This window comes from Lissotriton helveticus, chromosome 2_1 (assembly GCF_964261635.1).
Source record: "Lissotriton helveticus chromosome 2_1, aLisHel1.1, whole genome shotgun sequence".
Classification (NCBI taxonomy): Eukaryota; Metazoa; Chordata; class Amphibia; order Caudata; family Salamandridae; genus Lissotriton; species Lissotriton helveticus.
This window is the reverse complement of record NC_136059.1, coordinates 1591170600-1591187376: the sequence shown is the minus strand read 5'-3', so window position 1 is coordinate 1591187376 and position 16777 is coordinate 1591170600. Positions and strand designations below refer to the sequence as shown.

The 16777-nt window shown below is 44.6% G+C and overlaps 1 protein-coding gene across 3 annotated transcripts in view; it reads left to right on the top strand.

Moving 5' to 3' along the window:
• Positions 1–16517, top strand: part of LOC144818798 (phospholipid-transporting ATPase ABCA1-like) — a 3252877-nt gene extending 3236360 nt beyond the window's left edge. For all 3 annotated transcript variants that reach the window (XM_078676562.1, XM_078676560.1, XM_078676561.1), the window contains exon 50: positions 16051–16517. In XM_078676562.1, the coding sequence (XP_078532688.1) occupies positions 16051–16182 (132 nt within the window). In that variant the 3' untranslated portion in view covers positions 16183–16517. The remainder of the gene's footprint in view (positions 1–16050) is intronic.
• Positions 16518–16777: the final 260 nt, after the last annotated feature.

Here is a 16777-nt window from a genome sequence, read left to right as displayed (position 1 = left end):
GACAGCTCAAGTCGGAAGTCCCTCACATATGTAAAGGTTCACGTAGAAGACATTCTTGTGCTTTTGCTTTAATCATCACTCATTTGATCTTCTCTGAACAATCCAGTATTGATATGGCACAGTTGGGGTTAAGCTCCCAATTAGCTGGGTTTAGTAAGTAAAGTTTTTCAAGGTTTCCTGTATAATTCTGTTTGTCATGCTACTACTTTACCTTTTCAGGAATTATCAGAAATATTGCAGCTCCACTGTTGGCTTCTCAGATTTGTAAATTTAGCACTGGTGCACTCTCATGATCTTGTAGGAATGCAGCTTAAGCTGCATCTTCATCATCTTAAGTGCTCAAAGAACACACCAGGACTCGCCTCACTAAAGGTGTATGGATTTGCTAGAGCATCACCATTCTCACTTCCATTTCTCTAGGATAATTGCAATTGCTTTGCATCCAAGCATGAATTTTGTTTAGCTGAAATTTTTCATATTCTGAGTGTGTTTCCAAAATAAACACTTTTAAACATCAGTTGTGGAAATCTTACCATTACACCCTTTTGGTATGGCAACAGCACCAAAGATCATTCTCTGAGTTTTTATTTTGCTGGATCTTTTGCCCACGAATGAGACAAGTTGTCAAAGCCGATCAACATGGTAGCATAATGTGCTCAAGTAAGTCTTCACTGAGGGTAATCACTGGGCTCCTTTTCACCTCAACTTCAGCAAAATATGTGAGTGCTTTAGTGTGGACACTGCATTTGCAGGTCTGTGTCTTTGAAGCCATGAGTCACGGTTGGATTTTCACAGTGGTGGATGATGCCCAGAGTACTGGGGCATGGAGTAAGATGTACGCAGCGCTCATTGAAAGCGGAGCTTGAGGCAGGGACTTAAAGTTGAAATTAATATATCTGTGCAACCATGCTACGGATTTAGATACAGTAGCAGACTCAGCGTGGCCTCACTTAGGGGCATATTTACAACAAAGTGGCGTAGCATGACTATAGCCTCCTTAACTCTGTGCTCCTCCACTTCAGAAACGCAGGGCTGCACCATATTTACAATGAATATGGTGCAGCCCTGTGTTTCCCCCTGCACTGGCACTAAATTTAGCAGCCTAGCACCAACGCAGGCACCTTTGCAACATAGTGAAAGGGTGTCTGCATTGAGGGGAAGATTGTTTATGTGCAGGAAGGTCTCCCTTCCTTCACATAAACAGTCTTTAAATGGTGTTTTGTAACTTTTATGTGTGCTGCTTAGTGCAGCACACATAGAAGTTGCAAAATGTCTTTTTTTAAATTGTTTATGTGCGGGAAGGGACATTTTCCTGCACATAAACAATAAATGGTGTTTTGCTGTTTCTATGTGTGCTGTCCTGTTTCGCCAGGTTAAGAGCAGGTTTTCCCAGGTCTTAATTTTGGCACAGCCTCCTATTTATGCTCCCCTTGTAAATAGGGTGCAGCGTCAAAATCAATCGGTGTTGGGGTGGAATGCCCACCGCAACACCCATTGCACACCCATTCCACGCTAAGTGTAGCGTGAAAGGGGGACTTATTTACAAGGCACCGTTAAGCCACATTAAGTGGCTTAATGCTGCCTTGAAAATAAGGCAAAGCCCCTATCTGCACCACAGCATCCTGAAAAGTGACGTTGTGGTGGCGATAAGGCTTGTAAATATGCCCCTTAGTTACCCATAAGATTTTTCCAGGCCAGGAGATGCAACAAAGGGTGTTGTCAAAGCTCCAGGAGACAAATAGGTACAGGCTCTAGTGGCTTCCCTGCAGTGATCATCTTTCCCCTGGACCCTGAGGGATGCTGACAGATGTAGATGTTTTCCTTGTACAGCGCAGAGGTGACTTAGTGTCCTGCAGTGGCACAGTCTTCACAACCACAACATCTTCCGCAGGTCCTCATACAGCTAGGCTGTTCAGCTCTTTCCATGTAGGCTCCTCTATGTAAGATATTGTCCAATGACCCGCTTTAGCAGCAGAGTTCTTCTTGAAAGTCTTCCAAAAGGATTCTTGTTCCATACTCAGTCCACAGTCTGGCAGAAGGGTGATAGTCACGGAGACTCTAACCCTGAATCACAGGTCCTCCCAAGTGTACATATTATTTCACAAATATGCTAACCATTTATAAATAAATGTTTAAAGGACACATGCAAAAATGTTGAAGTGTGGCTGACCTTCTCCCTCCACTGAAGACGACAGGCAAATAGGACTGTGCCTTTAGTGGGAATCATGCTGTCACTACCACAAATGCCCAAGATCCTGGACAGTGAATGTTTTCTCAACCTTAGAGCAATCCTCTGGGGTCTAAATATATGCAACATGGAGGTGCATTCATGATCTTGAAGGATTGTTGGGCTCACTGAAAGAAAAGACTGCAACAGGAAAACCCCAAAAGGCAGGGCAGCACACTCCTCAGAGCCATTCAAGGGACTTTTTCTTCCAACATGGACTTTCTGTCTATACCAACTTTAACCCCTTGTGTGCTGGTGACGGAACCACTCCGTCACCAGCCACGGGCGCGCTGTGCTAATGACGGAGTGGTTCCATCACGGCACGCCGCCCCGCCCATGCTGCCACGATTCCGCGCCTGCGCGGTGCGTTCATTTGAGTGGGCGGGGCCGTGACGGAACCACTCCGTCACAAGCACAGCGCGCCCGTGGCTGGTGACGGAGTGGTTCCATCACCATCATGGCAGCGTCGCGCGGCCCCCCTCGCCGCGGCCAAGGGATTAAAAACACAAGAAAATACATCAATAACAATCCCAACAAAATACTCGGATGTTGCCTCTTCTGTTCCAGCGGGGGCCTTAGAGGCTCATGTATAAGAGGTTGTAGGAAAGTAGGCTCTGCTTCTTATGGTTACCCCCACTTGTTGTATTACTGTTTATGACTAGTCTGACTGGGATCCTGCTAATCAGGACCCCAGTGTATCTGCTTTCTCCCTTAAAGTATTATATGTGTACTTTAGGTACACTACAGATTGGATACTAAGGTACCCTTATCAGTCCCCAGTATATGGTACACCATGTACCCAGGGCATAGGCACCTCAGAGGCCTCCCATGGGCTTCAGCATGTATTATGCCACCCCTGAGAGGCCATACAAAATAACATGACAGGCCTGCTACTGCAGACTTTGTAAGATGGTGTTTGCACCACTTACTGAGATATATGTCCACTTATATCTATCTAAATCACTACAGTCAAAAACCTATCAGTCACCCCATTGGCAAGCCTTATCAATTCTGAAGGCAGGGTGCTGGGTTTTACGTGAGAGGGTGCCCCTGCATGAGCAGAGCTCCTCTAAAGCCTTCGGAGACCATTCTCTGGGGTTGTGTGTGATGCAGCCAGACATATATGTTTAAGTGCATTATGACCTCACGGTAAATGCTAACTTTAAAACGGCTGCTTAAAACATGTTGTGTTTGGTATCTGTAACTGGTGTGGAGGTATGATCCCACCCTTCTAGGACCACTACTGTGGGTCACCGGTCTAACTGGTACCAGCTTTCTCAACCTGGGCAGCACAAAATGGATGCTGCCAGCCATAGACATGATTCTGCTCTCCCGCTGCTGAGCCAAGCTCGAGCAGAGGAAGGCATGACAATAGGCATCCTGTCACAGGGAGGTGTGACCACGTCCCATATGGGATTTAGTATATTGGGGCTGGGTGGATGCACTCTGGGAGTGCCAGAAAGTCTGCACTTGGGGCACATTTGGTGTCCCTGTGCATAGTTCAGCTCAAACCAGTTCTGGGAGCCATTGACTCTTGCTCTGGTATGCAACTTGACCAAGGACATGGGTGTTGGCTCCCCTCTGTCCTTCCCCTCATCTATGAGGGTCCACAGAATCCGTTCAACCGCTTCCCATGGGAATAAAGTGGGTTACCTGACTACAGGACTTTAGATTTTACCTGGACAAGATTCTGCTAAGAAGAAACCAAGTACTTTGACTGCCTGCACTACGATTGCATGACTGAAGAAGCTCACTTGGAGTAAAAGAGTTACTCCCTTGCAGCAGCAGCAGGCACCTAAATGCATCTGACCGGTTTGCTTCTGCAGAGCTCCTGCGGACTCTGAAGATTTCAGCAACACTGGAGGTGGGTTCCAGAAGGTCCCTGAGGTAGATCTGACCTCTCAGCGATTCTGAGACCAGGATCCCTCGTGGGGGCCGTGCAACCTGAACCCCTGTGAACCACGTACATTTGAAAAGTGCATAGGCTTTTTGGCGATCCCTGAGCTTGTGCATTGGACTCCATGTAGTCCTGACCCGTGAAGTATTTGCACTGAAAATATCCAGCCTCCACTCACCGAGTGCTCCGTGGGCTGGTGCTTTGCAAACTTGCTTGAGGTCTCCTCGCAATCCCTGGTCCGTTGGCCTGTGGGTCCTGGCGAGGGTCACCTTGTTTGTTCTTGGGCTTTCCTGGTTGCTACAGACGTGCCCTGACTCTCATTGCTTGGAGAGTCCCCTTGATCTTGCTGGTCCACACCGTAACCTGTTTCCTCAGACCACGTGGGTTGCATTTGCCAAGCATTGTTGGTGCTCCAGCCGGACATCAACCCCTCAGCACTCGACATCCTTCGTGGGACAGCTCCCCTCTGGACCCTGGTCGTCCATGACGTCTCCTGGTCCCTGTGGTTGCAGAGTCAAGCATCCCTTCTTCACACCTGAAGCACCCAACATCGGTGGGCATTTCACTACCGAGCCCCTGGTCACTTGCCATGACCCAGACTCTGTCTTCTCTGCTTTTAGGTCTCTCTCACCTTGAAACCAGGCTTGTATTCCACCGGGCACTCTTCGCCTTCCTGGCAGCAGTACTTCTTTGCAGCTCTCCATTGAAAACAGCGAGGGTTTCCGATACCACTTGACACCTATGCACCCGGCTCCTCTTGGAAAGGTAATACATGTATTGTGGTACTCACTGGTGGGTTGGCTCTAGAACCTCCTATGTTCCATAAGGTTTGCTTGAACTCCTCATAGAGTGTCCTTAAACTCTAACTTTCCAACAACGACTTTCCCGTACAGTTGTGCGGAGCACCCAGTCATGTTTCCTCCCTGCACCCCTCCTCCGTGAGCTCCCTGTGTCACTCCTCTGGGTAGTTCCTTGCAGTCCCAGTGATTCTATGTGCTCTAGGCACTGTGTCTGTTGAAGTCGTGATGGTCATAATAATAAACAAACCGGTAAAAGGAGGGTCCTAGGGAAAATATTTAAAGACCATTCCCAGTCACATTCCCTACTACTACGTAATACAAAACAATGAGTAACTGGTGGTCTAAACCTTACCTGTATCACGCCGCAACACGCCACAGCTTGCAAGGCTTCACAGCCCACGCCGCCACCGCCGAGAGTCATCTTTCCTGCACTTTGGACGCGCCGCCGCTCCGGGACTACGAATCCCGGCAGCCTACGCGGCGGCGCGCGCTGTGACACCGCGAGGGCGCCAGGGGAGGCGCACAAAAGCGCCGCAGGACCGGCGGAGCACTGGGGAAACGGTAAACCTTACCTGTATCACGCCGCAACACGCCACAGCTTGCAAGGCTTCACAGCCCACGCCGCCACCGCCGAGAGTCCTCTTTCCTGCACTTTGGACGCGCCGCCGCTCCGGGACTACGAATCCCGGCAGCCTACGCGGCAGCGCGCTCTGTGACACCGCGAGGGCGCCAGGGGAGGCGCACAAAAGCGCCGCAGGACCGGCGGAGCACTGGGGAAACGGTAAACCTTACCTGTATCACGCCGCAACACGCCACAGCTTGCAAGGCTTCACAGCCCACGCCGCCACCGCCGAGAGTCATCTTTCCTGCACTTTGGACGGGCCGCCGCTCCGGGACTACGAATCCCGGCAGCCTATGCGGCGGCGCGCGCTGTGTCACCGCGAGGGCGCCAGGGGAGGCGCACAAAAGCGCCGCAGGTCCAGCTTCGCGGGATGCCCGGGGCGAAGCCCGGGCAAAGGGCGGGCCCTCTACGGCCCTCATCGGCAGGAGGAGGCAGGGGCAGGGCCATAAAAGCTGCAGGATTTATTTCAGCGAAAATTCCTCAAGTAAGTCTCGCCTGTTCAAGATTCGACTTATATTGTTATATGTTGTTCAACTTCAATAGCTTTCAAACACTAAGCTATGTCTAAAAAACTTGTCGGAGTTCAGCAAAATAAGATTAACACTTATCTTATTCAGACTGTTCAGAAAATCAACATGCAAAGGAGGGAGTCATTGGGGCTGAGCCAATCTCCTGATTTGCTTTGCCTGTCCCCAACCACACTTGTCACTACTTTGACTGATGACATTAGCATGCAAGATGCTCATAATACAGCCACCTTTGTTGACATTACTTCCCAACCTATACCCGGCACACCGGATAATGCAACCCCGGCTTCAGAGGGTTTGCCTGCTGGGGGCACTACAGATAACGATAATGACAATGATTTCGATCAAGATACACAGTCTCAGGCCTCCGCCCTTGACCAATCTCCCATAGGGCACGCAGCCAGACCTAAACGTCAATGCACAAAGAATCCCCCAAAGCGGGGTGGGCTATGCTCAGGTACAAAACGGAAGAGGGCTACTACCCCAAAACGCAAACAAGTGATTCATGCTGAGAATCAACCTGCCCGCTCTTTTGATGAAGCTCTATTTGATAAAATTGCAGATCTCATTGAGATTAAAATCAACACTATTGTCAAACCTCTCATATCTAAGATTGACAAACTGCAAGCAGAGGTTAAGAAGTTGGGCGGCCTCCAAAACATAGTTGAAAGTGGCTTTGAAAATATTACCACGTTAGTCAATCATTTGGGCTATAACTCTGGGGGAGTCGTCGCTGGGGGTGACATGGGCGCTGGAGATGGAATAGATCTGCTTGGGGAGAATCCACCGCCGCCAATTTCGACCGCCATTACTAATGAGGGTCATTTATTAGCATGTTCTTCAACAGACCCAACTCCTTCGGCTAATATTCCCCCAGCGCAATTACAAGTACAAGCCCAAACTTTTTCTACGGACCCCCTACAATTTATTGTTGAAGCCACACCTGTGGTCTTAGTCCTCGCAAATGTCCCCCCGTTGGAAGAAGGCATAGCGGAAAGTTCTAATTCACTTTGTAGCAAAGCCCTACATTGGCTAACAAGCAATGTGCGGCTAGCTCCAGGAGGAAAACATCACTTAGCAAGTGTAATTAAATCAGCAACTAGGGTTCCCTGGCTGGGAAATCGGCCCAAAAAATTAAAAGGGGATTGTGTGGCGGTGAGCTTTTCAAATCAAGACGTTCTTCCCAATATCCTTGCAAATATTTTTCCCCCCCAAAGAAGAAGAGGCACTGTGGTCCCCCTCACTTTGAAATTCTTTTATGGGGAACAGGAAAATGTATCTTTCCCAAGGACTCCCGCTCCAGCGTGGGATACCAACTGGGACTCACACTTCAGATGGGGACAAGACTTAAGGAACAACGCACCAGCTCATCGTCATCAACCTTTAATGCTTAACCCTGTTACACAGCCTTTAGAACTTTTTAACCGTTTTGCGCCACTATCTTCCATGGATCAAAATGATTGACTTATGCCAAGTCAAGACAATGATGTGGAGAGACTACAGCCCGCTCTTGGTACGTCATCTCAGTCTTCTGTAAGCGCCAGGGGCTGTAGAATTATGAGTTGGAACATTGCCGGGCTGAGAGATAAATTTAGAGACAAGAACTGGCTGGACATAATCAAAAATTATGATATTCTTGCATTTCAGGAAACGTGGGAAACGCTAGATTGTTTGGCCTTAGATGGCTATTCTCATTTTTATGTATCTGCAGACCCCAGCAAAGCAGGTAGAGCAAGGGGAGGGTTGGCTGTATATATTTCACTTGACATTCTAGGAAAACCTAGACACATTAAGTCTAAATTTAAAAACTGTTTAGTGGTTGAATTGACTTTATCAAACTCCCATCCTATTTTACTTGTTAACTTTTATAATTCCCCGACCAGTCAATTTCCTAACGAGCATTTGGTATCCCTAGAGGATCTCTTATCTACTCACACTGAGAACAGTTCCTATGGGTACGAGGTGATCCTTATGGGAGATTTTAATATTCATCCATGCCAGGCGGGATGTCAAAGGGAACCAGAGGAATTGTTTTCTTTCTCCCCGCCGCATTTTGAACATACCTCAAGCGGTGAGGCTTTGGAATTGCTCTTGGCTACCTTTAACCTTTATGAACCATGTATCTGTTCCAATGATCTAAGGTTACCGACATACGTGGGCAATGATTCAGGCACAATTATAGATTATTTTTTTGTATCTTTTAAAGTTCTGCCTGAAGTATTTGTTTATAAGGTAGAAACTTCTGTTTTTAGTGATCACAATCCTGTGATTTTAGAGATGTCAGCTCAAGGAGTCTTGGGAAAAAGGAAGACAGACACATCGTGTGCGATAGATCTTGTGCTAAAAGTTTAAAACCGAAGGCTTAAATGGGATCAAGTCACTCCAATAACCTTTTTACAGGAAACTTTGGCCAAAGTCGCTGGCGAAGTTGCCATCTGTTTGGATAATAAAAATACTAGCGCTACTATGGTCGAGGCCTTTAGTGTTATCTGTAACCAAGTTAAATTAGATCTGACTGTAAAGGCAAAGTCTAATAAGCCAAAGGGCCCCAAATGGTTCGAAACAAACTGTTCTTAGGCCCATTCTACTCTCCTTAAAGCCCTAAAGAACAAACCTAGAGACAGAGTGTTGATAGCGTCATTAAGGAAACAATATAACCTAGCTATCAGGAAGAGGAAATCTGAGATAAGAGACGAAGCTTGGAATGATTTGTTACTGCCGGAGACACAGAAAGATAGTGCCAAATTTTGGGCAGTCATAAATCACCCATATTTCGTGGGATTAGATAATCAGAGAGCTGACTGCATTATCCCAGATGAACAGTGGGTGACACATTTTAGCAATATTTATAGTTGTACTCATACCACTACAGTATGCGAAATATCTCTTCCACAATTGTCAACTCATATCCCTCCCTTTACTCAGGAGGAGGTAAAACAAGCAATTAATGATACACTCTGCAGAAAGGCACCAGGACCAGATGGGGTCCCCGCAGACTTTTTTAAGAGCGCCTCTGAACTAAGTTCAAAGATCCTAACTAACATTTTTAATGCTACAAGGGAATTTACTTTCCCTTCTAGCTGGGCAAATTCGACCATTGTGCCGATCTTTAAGAAAGGTCAGAGGACAGATCCGGCCTGCTATAGGCCTATTTCCCTCATCGACTCGAGTGTTAAAATCCTGGGGAGAGTCCTCTTAGGTAGATTGACTTTGATTTTAGAAAGTAAGGGCATTTTATCTAACGCACAATATGGCTTTAGAGCCAAAAGAGGAACCTTAGATCAGTGCCTTAACCTAGAATTAATTTTAAATAAATATGTAATCGCCAAGGGGGGCTCATTATACATGGCCTTCATGGACCTCTCCTCAGCTTTTAACCTGGTTAACAGGGCAAAGCTGTGGAGGATCCTCTTGGCCATGGGTCTTGACCCCCCTTTGGTCGAATATTTAGCTGAGCTACATAAAGATCTTATGACCTCAGTCAGAGTCACTAGGGAAGGAAGATGCACTTGTCACTTTAGGTCAGAGAGGGGGGTTAGGCAAGGGTGTATACTTGCCCCCCTCCTCTTTACCTTATACATTAATGACCTTGAGGCAGTAATGACAACATCCCATAGTGACATCCCGCGTGCAGGTGAGACAAAGATACCTGTCCTCCTGTACGCGGATGACGCCGTCCTATTGGCACGTTCTGGAGTGGCGTTAAACAAACTTCTTTTATCCTTTGGACTTTTTATGTCATCGCTGGACATGAAAATTAATACCGAAAAATCACATGTAATGATTGCTGGAGCCGCAGGCAGGAAAAGAAAGTCGTTAACATTCTACTGTGCGGGGAAGGAGGTCAAGAGAGTCCCTTCCTTCCCATACTTAGGAGTGACTTTTGATGAAAAGGGCACCTGGGGCCCCCAGCTTTTGGTTAAAAGCAGCGCTGTCGCTAGAGCGGCCGCAGGGCTGCTAGGTTTTGCTAAAAAACTGGGCGCCCGTCCCATGGAAAGCATCATCAAAGTTTACAAAGCAAAATGTTTGTCAGTAGCCCAGTATGGTTCTGTTATCTGGGGACATATTGGTTCCACTAAAATACAGAAAGTAGAAAATAATTTTTGGAGATCTCTGCTTTCTGTTCCCCAATCTACTCCGACCTTTGCATTGCATACAGAGTTAGGTCTGGGCTATATATCTGATATTTTAAAACTAGCCCCAGTGATTGGTTGGATAAAAACTTGGCTTAACCAGGAGCTTACCTTAAATCACATTATCCTAAAAGACTGTTTAGCCCTGGATAGAGCCCTTAATATCCCATGGGTAAGATATGTGAAAACGCAGCTTACTTTAGCAGGCCGACCGGAGCTCTTCTCATCTCCAGATGGAATAATTTATGAAGATTTAAAATTAGTCAAAAACACTCTGACAAATTTATATGCCCTGGAGAGGGAAGCAACTGAGCTAAAAAAAAACATGGTAAGGAAATACTGTATGCTTTCCTCTGTTCCAGGAATGGAACCATATCTCCTTCTGGTAACAAACTCTTATCATCGCTTTCTCTTAACGAGATTTCGTTTTGATTTAATTCATTTTACACTGGGCAACTTTAGTTCTTGGACTAGACCTGATGATGCTGAACCATGTGACTGTGACAATTTTTCAACACAGGACACGATGCACTTTATCATGTTTTGCGGACATTACATTGAGATCAGAAAAAGGTATTCGCTTCCCATTTTACGTAATAAGGGCTTTATTCAGGTAAAACCAGCCCTGTTGTTTTTGCAACTTCTTCACAATGTTAAGGTAGTTTTCTCTGTTGCTAGTTTCCTAGTTGCAGGAGTACGTTTGAATAAGCATCGTACAAGGCACAGGCACTTTATCTCTGAAAAATGAATTTCCTCTTTTCTCATTTATTCGAATGAGTTGTGTTTTAATAAGCCCTTCTTTTTATCTTTTTTAAATATTTATGTATGTTTCATTGTAAACTTAGCGTTTTTGTATAATGATTGTCTGTTTTAAAATTTGTAAAATTTGTGCTCTGATGAAATGGTTGATCTGTAATTTTGCTCGTTCTTTTATGATTTTTAATAATCGAATAAAGATAATTGACTGACTGACACTGACCTAGTCTTGAGTAAAAACGTAGTGAAATGAGTTGGTAACTCCAGTGCTAGGTACTTCTTTAGGTGAAGAAGTACCCATCAGTCATCTCTCGGTTCCGCCCTTGTCATCATTTGGGAATCCTTTCACCAAGGAGAAAACACTTGCATTAGTTTTAATTGCACAGTGTATATATGAATATCCCAAAGTAACTAGGAGTATGGGTAATGTAACCTTTTGGAGGTGACTGAAAAGCAGTGCGTGAAATGTGTGAAGGAATATAAAAATTGGATAATAGAGAGCTAAGCAACTTTATAAGGTGTCTCTCATATTTCCAAATCTAAAAACCAGTGCGGAATCATAGCAGTTTTGAACAAATATCTGCTATATTGATGTTGAAGGTCAACATGTTTCTGCAGTTAATGGACCTCAGAAGGTGTCCGCTGCTTTCTTCAGGACCATAACTTCGCTACTGCATAGTGATGAAAGTAATGTGTTTAAATATTTAAATAAACTTAAAGATATCACCTGGACGTCTTTGTAGAATATTCGTCCTTGCTAAAGGAGATGGCGTCCGGGTAGAGCAAGTCAGTGTATCAGACAAACACAACAACACATAAAAAAGGAAAAACAAAAACACATTGGTAATTGTAGAGTCACTTCACGTTTAGTGGTAGGTACATGCATTCATCATTTTGTACCTATAGTACCCAACAATAGTGTACTCAGCCTTTTTATTAGGACATCGTCCACTTACCTAATTGGTAGGACGTAAAGGCTGTGCCTCATCTGGCTGCGGCTCAGGTAGCAAGAGCACCGCTCTATTAGAAACAAGCAACAATGATCAAGACTAGTTATTTTGTAAACTCTAGCCTCTCAACAACGTTGTTTAAAACTTGAGTGCTTGAGGAAAAATCACCATGCCGGGAACACCGGCCTTTCAATCTCCTAGACAGCCTCATCTCCTCTAGCCACCAGACAGATTGTCTGCTCTTTTTACCTCATTCGGGCTCATTGATCTTATTAAGCCTGCTGTGTTCTTTAGCTTCGTATCTATGATAAGATATCTAGCATAGATGCCCCGTAATCTCTCGGGATGTTCTAGAAGCTATATTCGATAGACACAATTCGGTCACCTGTGCCTTGCAACTATTCTATGTTGAAGGTAGAAACATTCCCATCCAGTCACTGATAAACAATTGCAACACCACCCCGTCACATAGCTGACCTGGGGTGTGCCCAATCTTGTGAAAAATAGATGTCTCGGATTAAAGCTTGCGCATTCGCATGTTTTCAAGACAATCTTGACATCTAGCTCCGATTCTTAGACCAAGAGTTGACTCCTACATCTGCGGACAATTAATCGGAAAGAATGTCCCTGCGAGTCATACTTATCAGCGCTTCTAGCATGTCCGTGGCGATTACAGCTAAGAGTTTCATAATAACGGACCGCTTGTATTATTCATATCCCCATCTACGTGAGTACTCTAGCAGTTTTAAATTAGAATAGATTACTCTTACCTTCCCGTCGGTACTCCGAGCGTCCCTCTGGGCCGTCTCGGGGAGGTACCGGACGGGTCGGCGCGTCTGTTTTTCTCTGCTTCCTTGTTCTGCTCAGTGTTGCATGAATCTATCGCGTGACACGATGAGCGTGCCGGGAAATGTAGTCCGGAAGCTCGTACACACTTAGTAACTTTTCCTCATTTTGTCAAAACGAGTAAGAAACTCGAATGGATGCCTTAAGTTAGGTGTAGGTGAGTTGCGATTGTCATGCCATTTTTTTAGTACATGGTTCGGTCTCCCCCTGGAGCACGCTGTATATTCTGCTATTTACACATTTTCTATTGTTACAGTATTGTGTGCTTTATGTTCTAATCTCGTGCAGAGATTAGTAGAGATACTTATATTAATAAATACATGTTTTAACATAACTACTTTGTGGTTCTCCTTTCATTTAGTCATTCAGGAGGTGATATTCTGGTAAACCAAGCTGCTTTACATTCCTTCAAGATTAAGCCTGAAGGCTGCTCCATAGCTACCATTAGGATAGCTTTCAATGAGGTTATCTTTGATCTCATACATCATAAGGGTCGGGTGGCCTGGTACAAGGTGCCCACTTTAACTACTGGACAGCATATACCAACCCACCTTCTCACAGAGGTGTCAGACAGTTTCGTATGGTTGCCCCATTTTACTTCTATACGGACCTCATATACCTACGTGAAAGTGGTGTCTCTTGATTGTCCTGATACAGCATCTTCATGCCATGATAAGATCAGCCACACATTTACTACTGTATGTTTGGAGCAAGCGTCTGAACCTCACACATTGCTCCAAATAACTTACAACAGACACAGACTCTAACAGCCATGTATCATAACCTACGTAGATGCTTACTCGAACGCCCCAAAAGAACTTTGAGTCATCATTAAGGCTAGAAAACTGGTATATAAATGCTACAGTATAACATAGCACTCTACATAGCCATTACCAAAGCAAATTCGGTAGCTATGGTTATTATATAGGGACCACAATATGGCATTGCATAAAGAAACTGGTAGGCAGTCCACTTCCTTAACAATCTTGCACATAGGGACTGAGTCTAAACAAATGTACATTTATTTTAATGAGTATACATTCTGTCAAACTAAGGTAGATTCATTCTAACCAAAGAACTCACGTTGAGGCTGAACATCTGTGTACTATGTTGTACTCAATTTGTCATTTATCGTTGTCATTCATTTAATACAAAGTTCCTATTAGAGAAAGGCATAGTGCAAGGATTTTTGAAGCAACAGGCAAACATGTTTTGTGGCTGTGAACTCCTCATGAGGGGATTTGAAGCTTCCTGCTGCAATATGGGACTATATAATCCCTATTTCTGGTAATGCAGTAAGACAGTAGTGCACCACTTAAGGTGCACTTGAATAAACACTTTATAGTTGAATACCCACAACAAATAACATGACATCATGCATTAATTAGGAAAAGCTATAATTTGTATAGCTCTATGTCTTTACAATAAAAAAGGTAAACTAAAGGAGGCTTGGGTCCGTAGGCTACCTAGATTGCACCACTTCAATTGTATAAACACACAAAGTATCAAGATAGCTCAATTTAAACAAATTCAGAACAAGCCTATGTCCTTAATTCAGAAGCCTGTGTGATTTATTTCACTTTCCAATTTTAAAAAAAGGGGTGTTCTTATCACCTTACTTTGTTTTTTTATGTAATGTAGATTGCACGAGTAGGCATAAAGGCCAGAACTAGCAGGTGGAATGGGGCGACAACAAACGATGTACTATAAACGAGCAGGTCAGAACAGCCCCATCGTACTTGACATCCAGGGTCATCTCAGCCCGAAGAGACTCAAAGAGGTGGGGGGGAGTAAAGCCCTCTCAGCCCAATGGGTGTTGTGTGGCTGATCAGATCTGATCCCGATTCAACTGAGTGATGTTAAAAACGTTTAAGGGCCTATATCCCAAATTCAATCTTTGACTGTTTGCTTTTTTCTCTTAAAAGGTGAAATGTAAAAAGGCTCCTAAATGTAACCAACTACATGTCGGCATCTAATACATATCTGGCCCAATTCACAAATAAACATTTTAAACTATTGTCAAATGGCTAGTACTCCACCTGAGTATACCGTTTTCTAATATGCATAACAGGTGTATAGTACACCTGGAAAGGCAGACGAGGCGCAGACTTCCAGACTTACTATTGCAGCTGCCACAATACTTTTTCTAGGGTGCATATTCCTGTGTGGTAAACTATACATAGCATACAATTAAGTACAGTGAGAAGGGCAGTTGAATGTGAAAAATCTTTTTGCCCACAGGTAAAAAACAAGTTATATGGAGAGAGGTCTTTCTCTACTCTGACCATAGCTAGGGTGATCCGTTCCCTTTCCCATACTGAAAGGAGAGCAATGTCAGAAATTTGTTGGAGAGCCTTCCTACAATTTCAAAGTCCCCAGTCATGCCAAGGTTTTTGTGTGGCAAAAGGGAAACTTGCAATGCCAAAACTATTTTTCCCTTTGCTCCCCTACCACTGCTCCCACTTGTAGTCACGGATGGCGTGTCTCACGGGTGGGGGTGTGGGGTGTTGCGTAGGGGGAGTGGTGCTTAATTTAATAATTATGGAACAGGAAGCAGGCAGCCAGACATCCTCCCCTAAGCCAATCAGAACGCTGCAATCATCAGCGTTGTGATTAGTGGGGATGCCGCCCAGCCTCGGGCTTATGGGTAAGCAGTAGCGGCTTATGGAGAAGATCAAAGTGCGCATGACCGGTTTGGATGGCCCCAGAGCGCTGACCAAACAGTCACTGCACCCTCAGGAGTGGGAGTGGACACACCACTCCTCCCCAGGCTGCTCACAGAACAGCCCCACCCACCCGCCGGCCCGGCCACAACCAGACATAAAATGGTAATAACTGAAAGTTATTACCGTTTTATGTTTCTGCTTCTCGCACTGTGAGAAAGCAGTGGGCCGAGGTTCCTCTGCCCTAGTGGAAGAGCCGCCCCTGCCCACTTTTCCCCTTCGCACAGCAGATGATCGATTACTGGTAGTACAAACCACTGAGAATAGGGAACCCTATTCAGAATTTTGCCCATTAATTCCATTTCTCTATAGTTATTTCTGATTCTGAGGGGTCAAACTCGTAATATGCGTGGTTCCATGCCGAGGTGCCAGCCAGTAACGGTAATTCCAGCCACGGGGAATCTCTGCATGGAAATACATCTAACTAGTAGTCAGGCCAATACGCATGAAATGCAAATAACATAGTGCGTGCATTTGATTTGGTATTGATTTATATTTTACAATAAACATACTGTTCTCTATTTGTAAGATACTTCCCACTAATGGAGCATTTTATTTACCTTTTATAGGTGTTCGTCAATTTCGCAAAGCTTCAGAATGATGAGGACCCTGCACAACACGCCTACTTAAATCCAATTGACGTAAAAGCTGATGAAGTCCAGCTCGAGAAAATGACGAATGCTTCCAGAACAGTTGTTTAAAATCGCTGCACTGAATAGAAATTAAACAACCGTGAACAATATAAGATAGATATCAAAGCAGTGGCGAGCATTTTCTTGATACATGCATTGCATATTTTTTCTTGCCTTGTAAAATACATACATATTATATTCATGGTTAATTATCTCAGGTTAGTTGGTGAAAAATATTTCTATATTGAGAATATTTTCATAAGCTGTATTTTTACAATTCAGAAATATCTTTTGAGGTTTCATGAAAAATAGGTTAAAAGGGGCTTGTTGCGTTTGCAGATTGTATTCCAGGGATCCCTTACTTGGAAATATATTGACTTTGAATAAATGGATTTCCTACCGTATTCTTTGTGTCCTTTTTTTACGAACCAACTGATAATGTACAGCATCCGTCAAGTTTGAGCATACAGCTCACAGTAGTGAATAATGCAAGCTGTTTACGTTCATCCACAGTCCAGATCACCTTTTGGCTTGAAATATAGACAGTAGACGAACTGAACGCCAATCCTCTGGGATGAGATAATGAATCTTTGACAAGTTGACTTGCCCTGCTTCAACTTTCTATTTAAAGTGAGAAACAGCATCAGGGCTGGACTGAGATCCC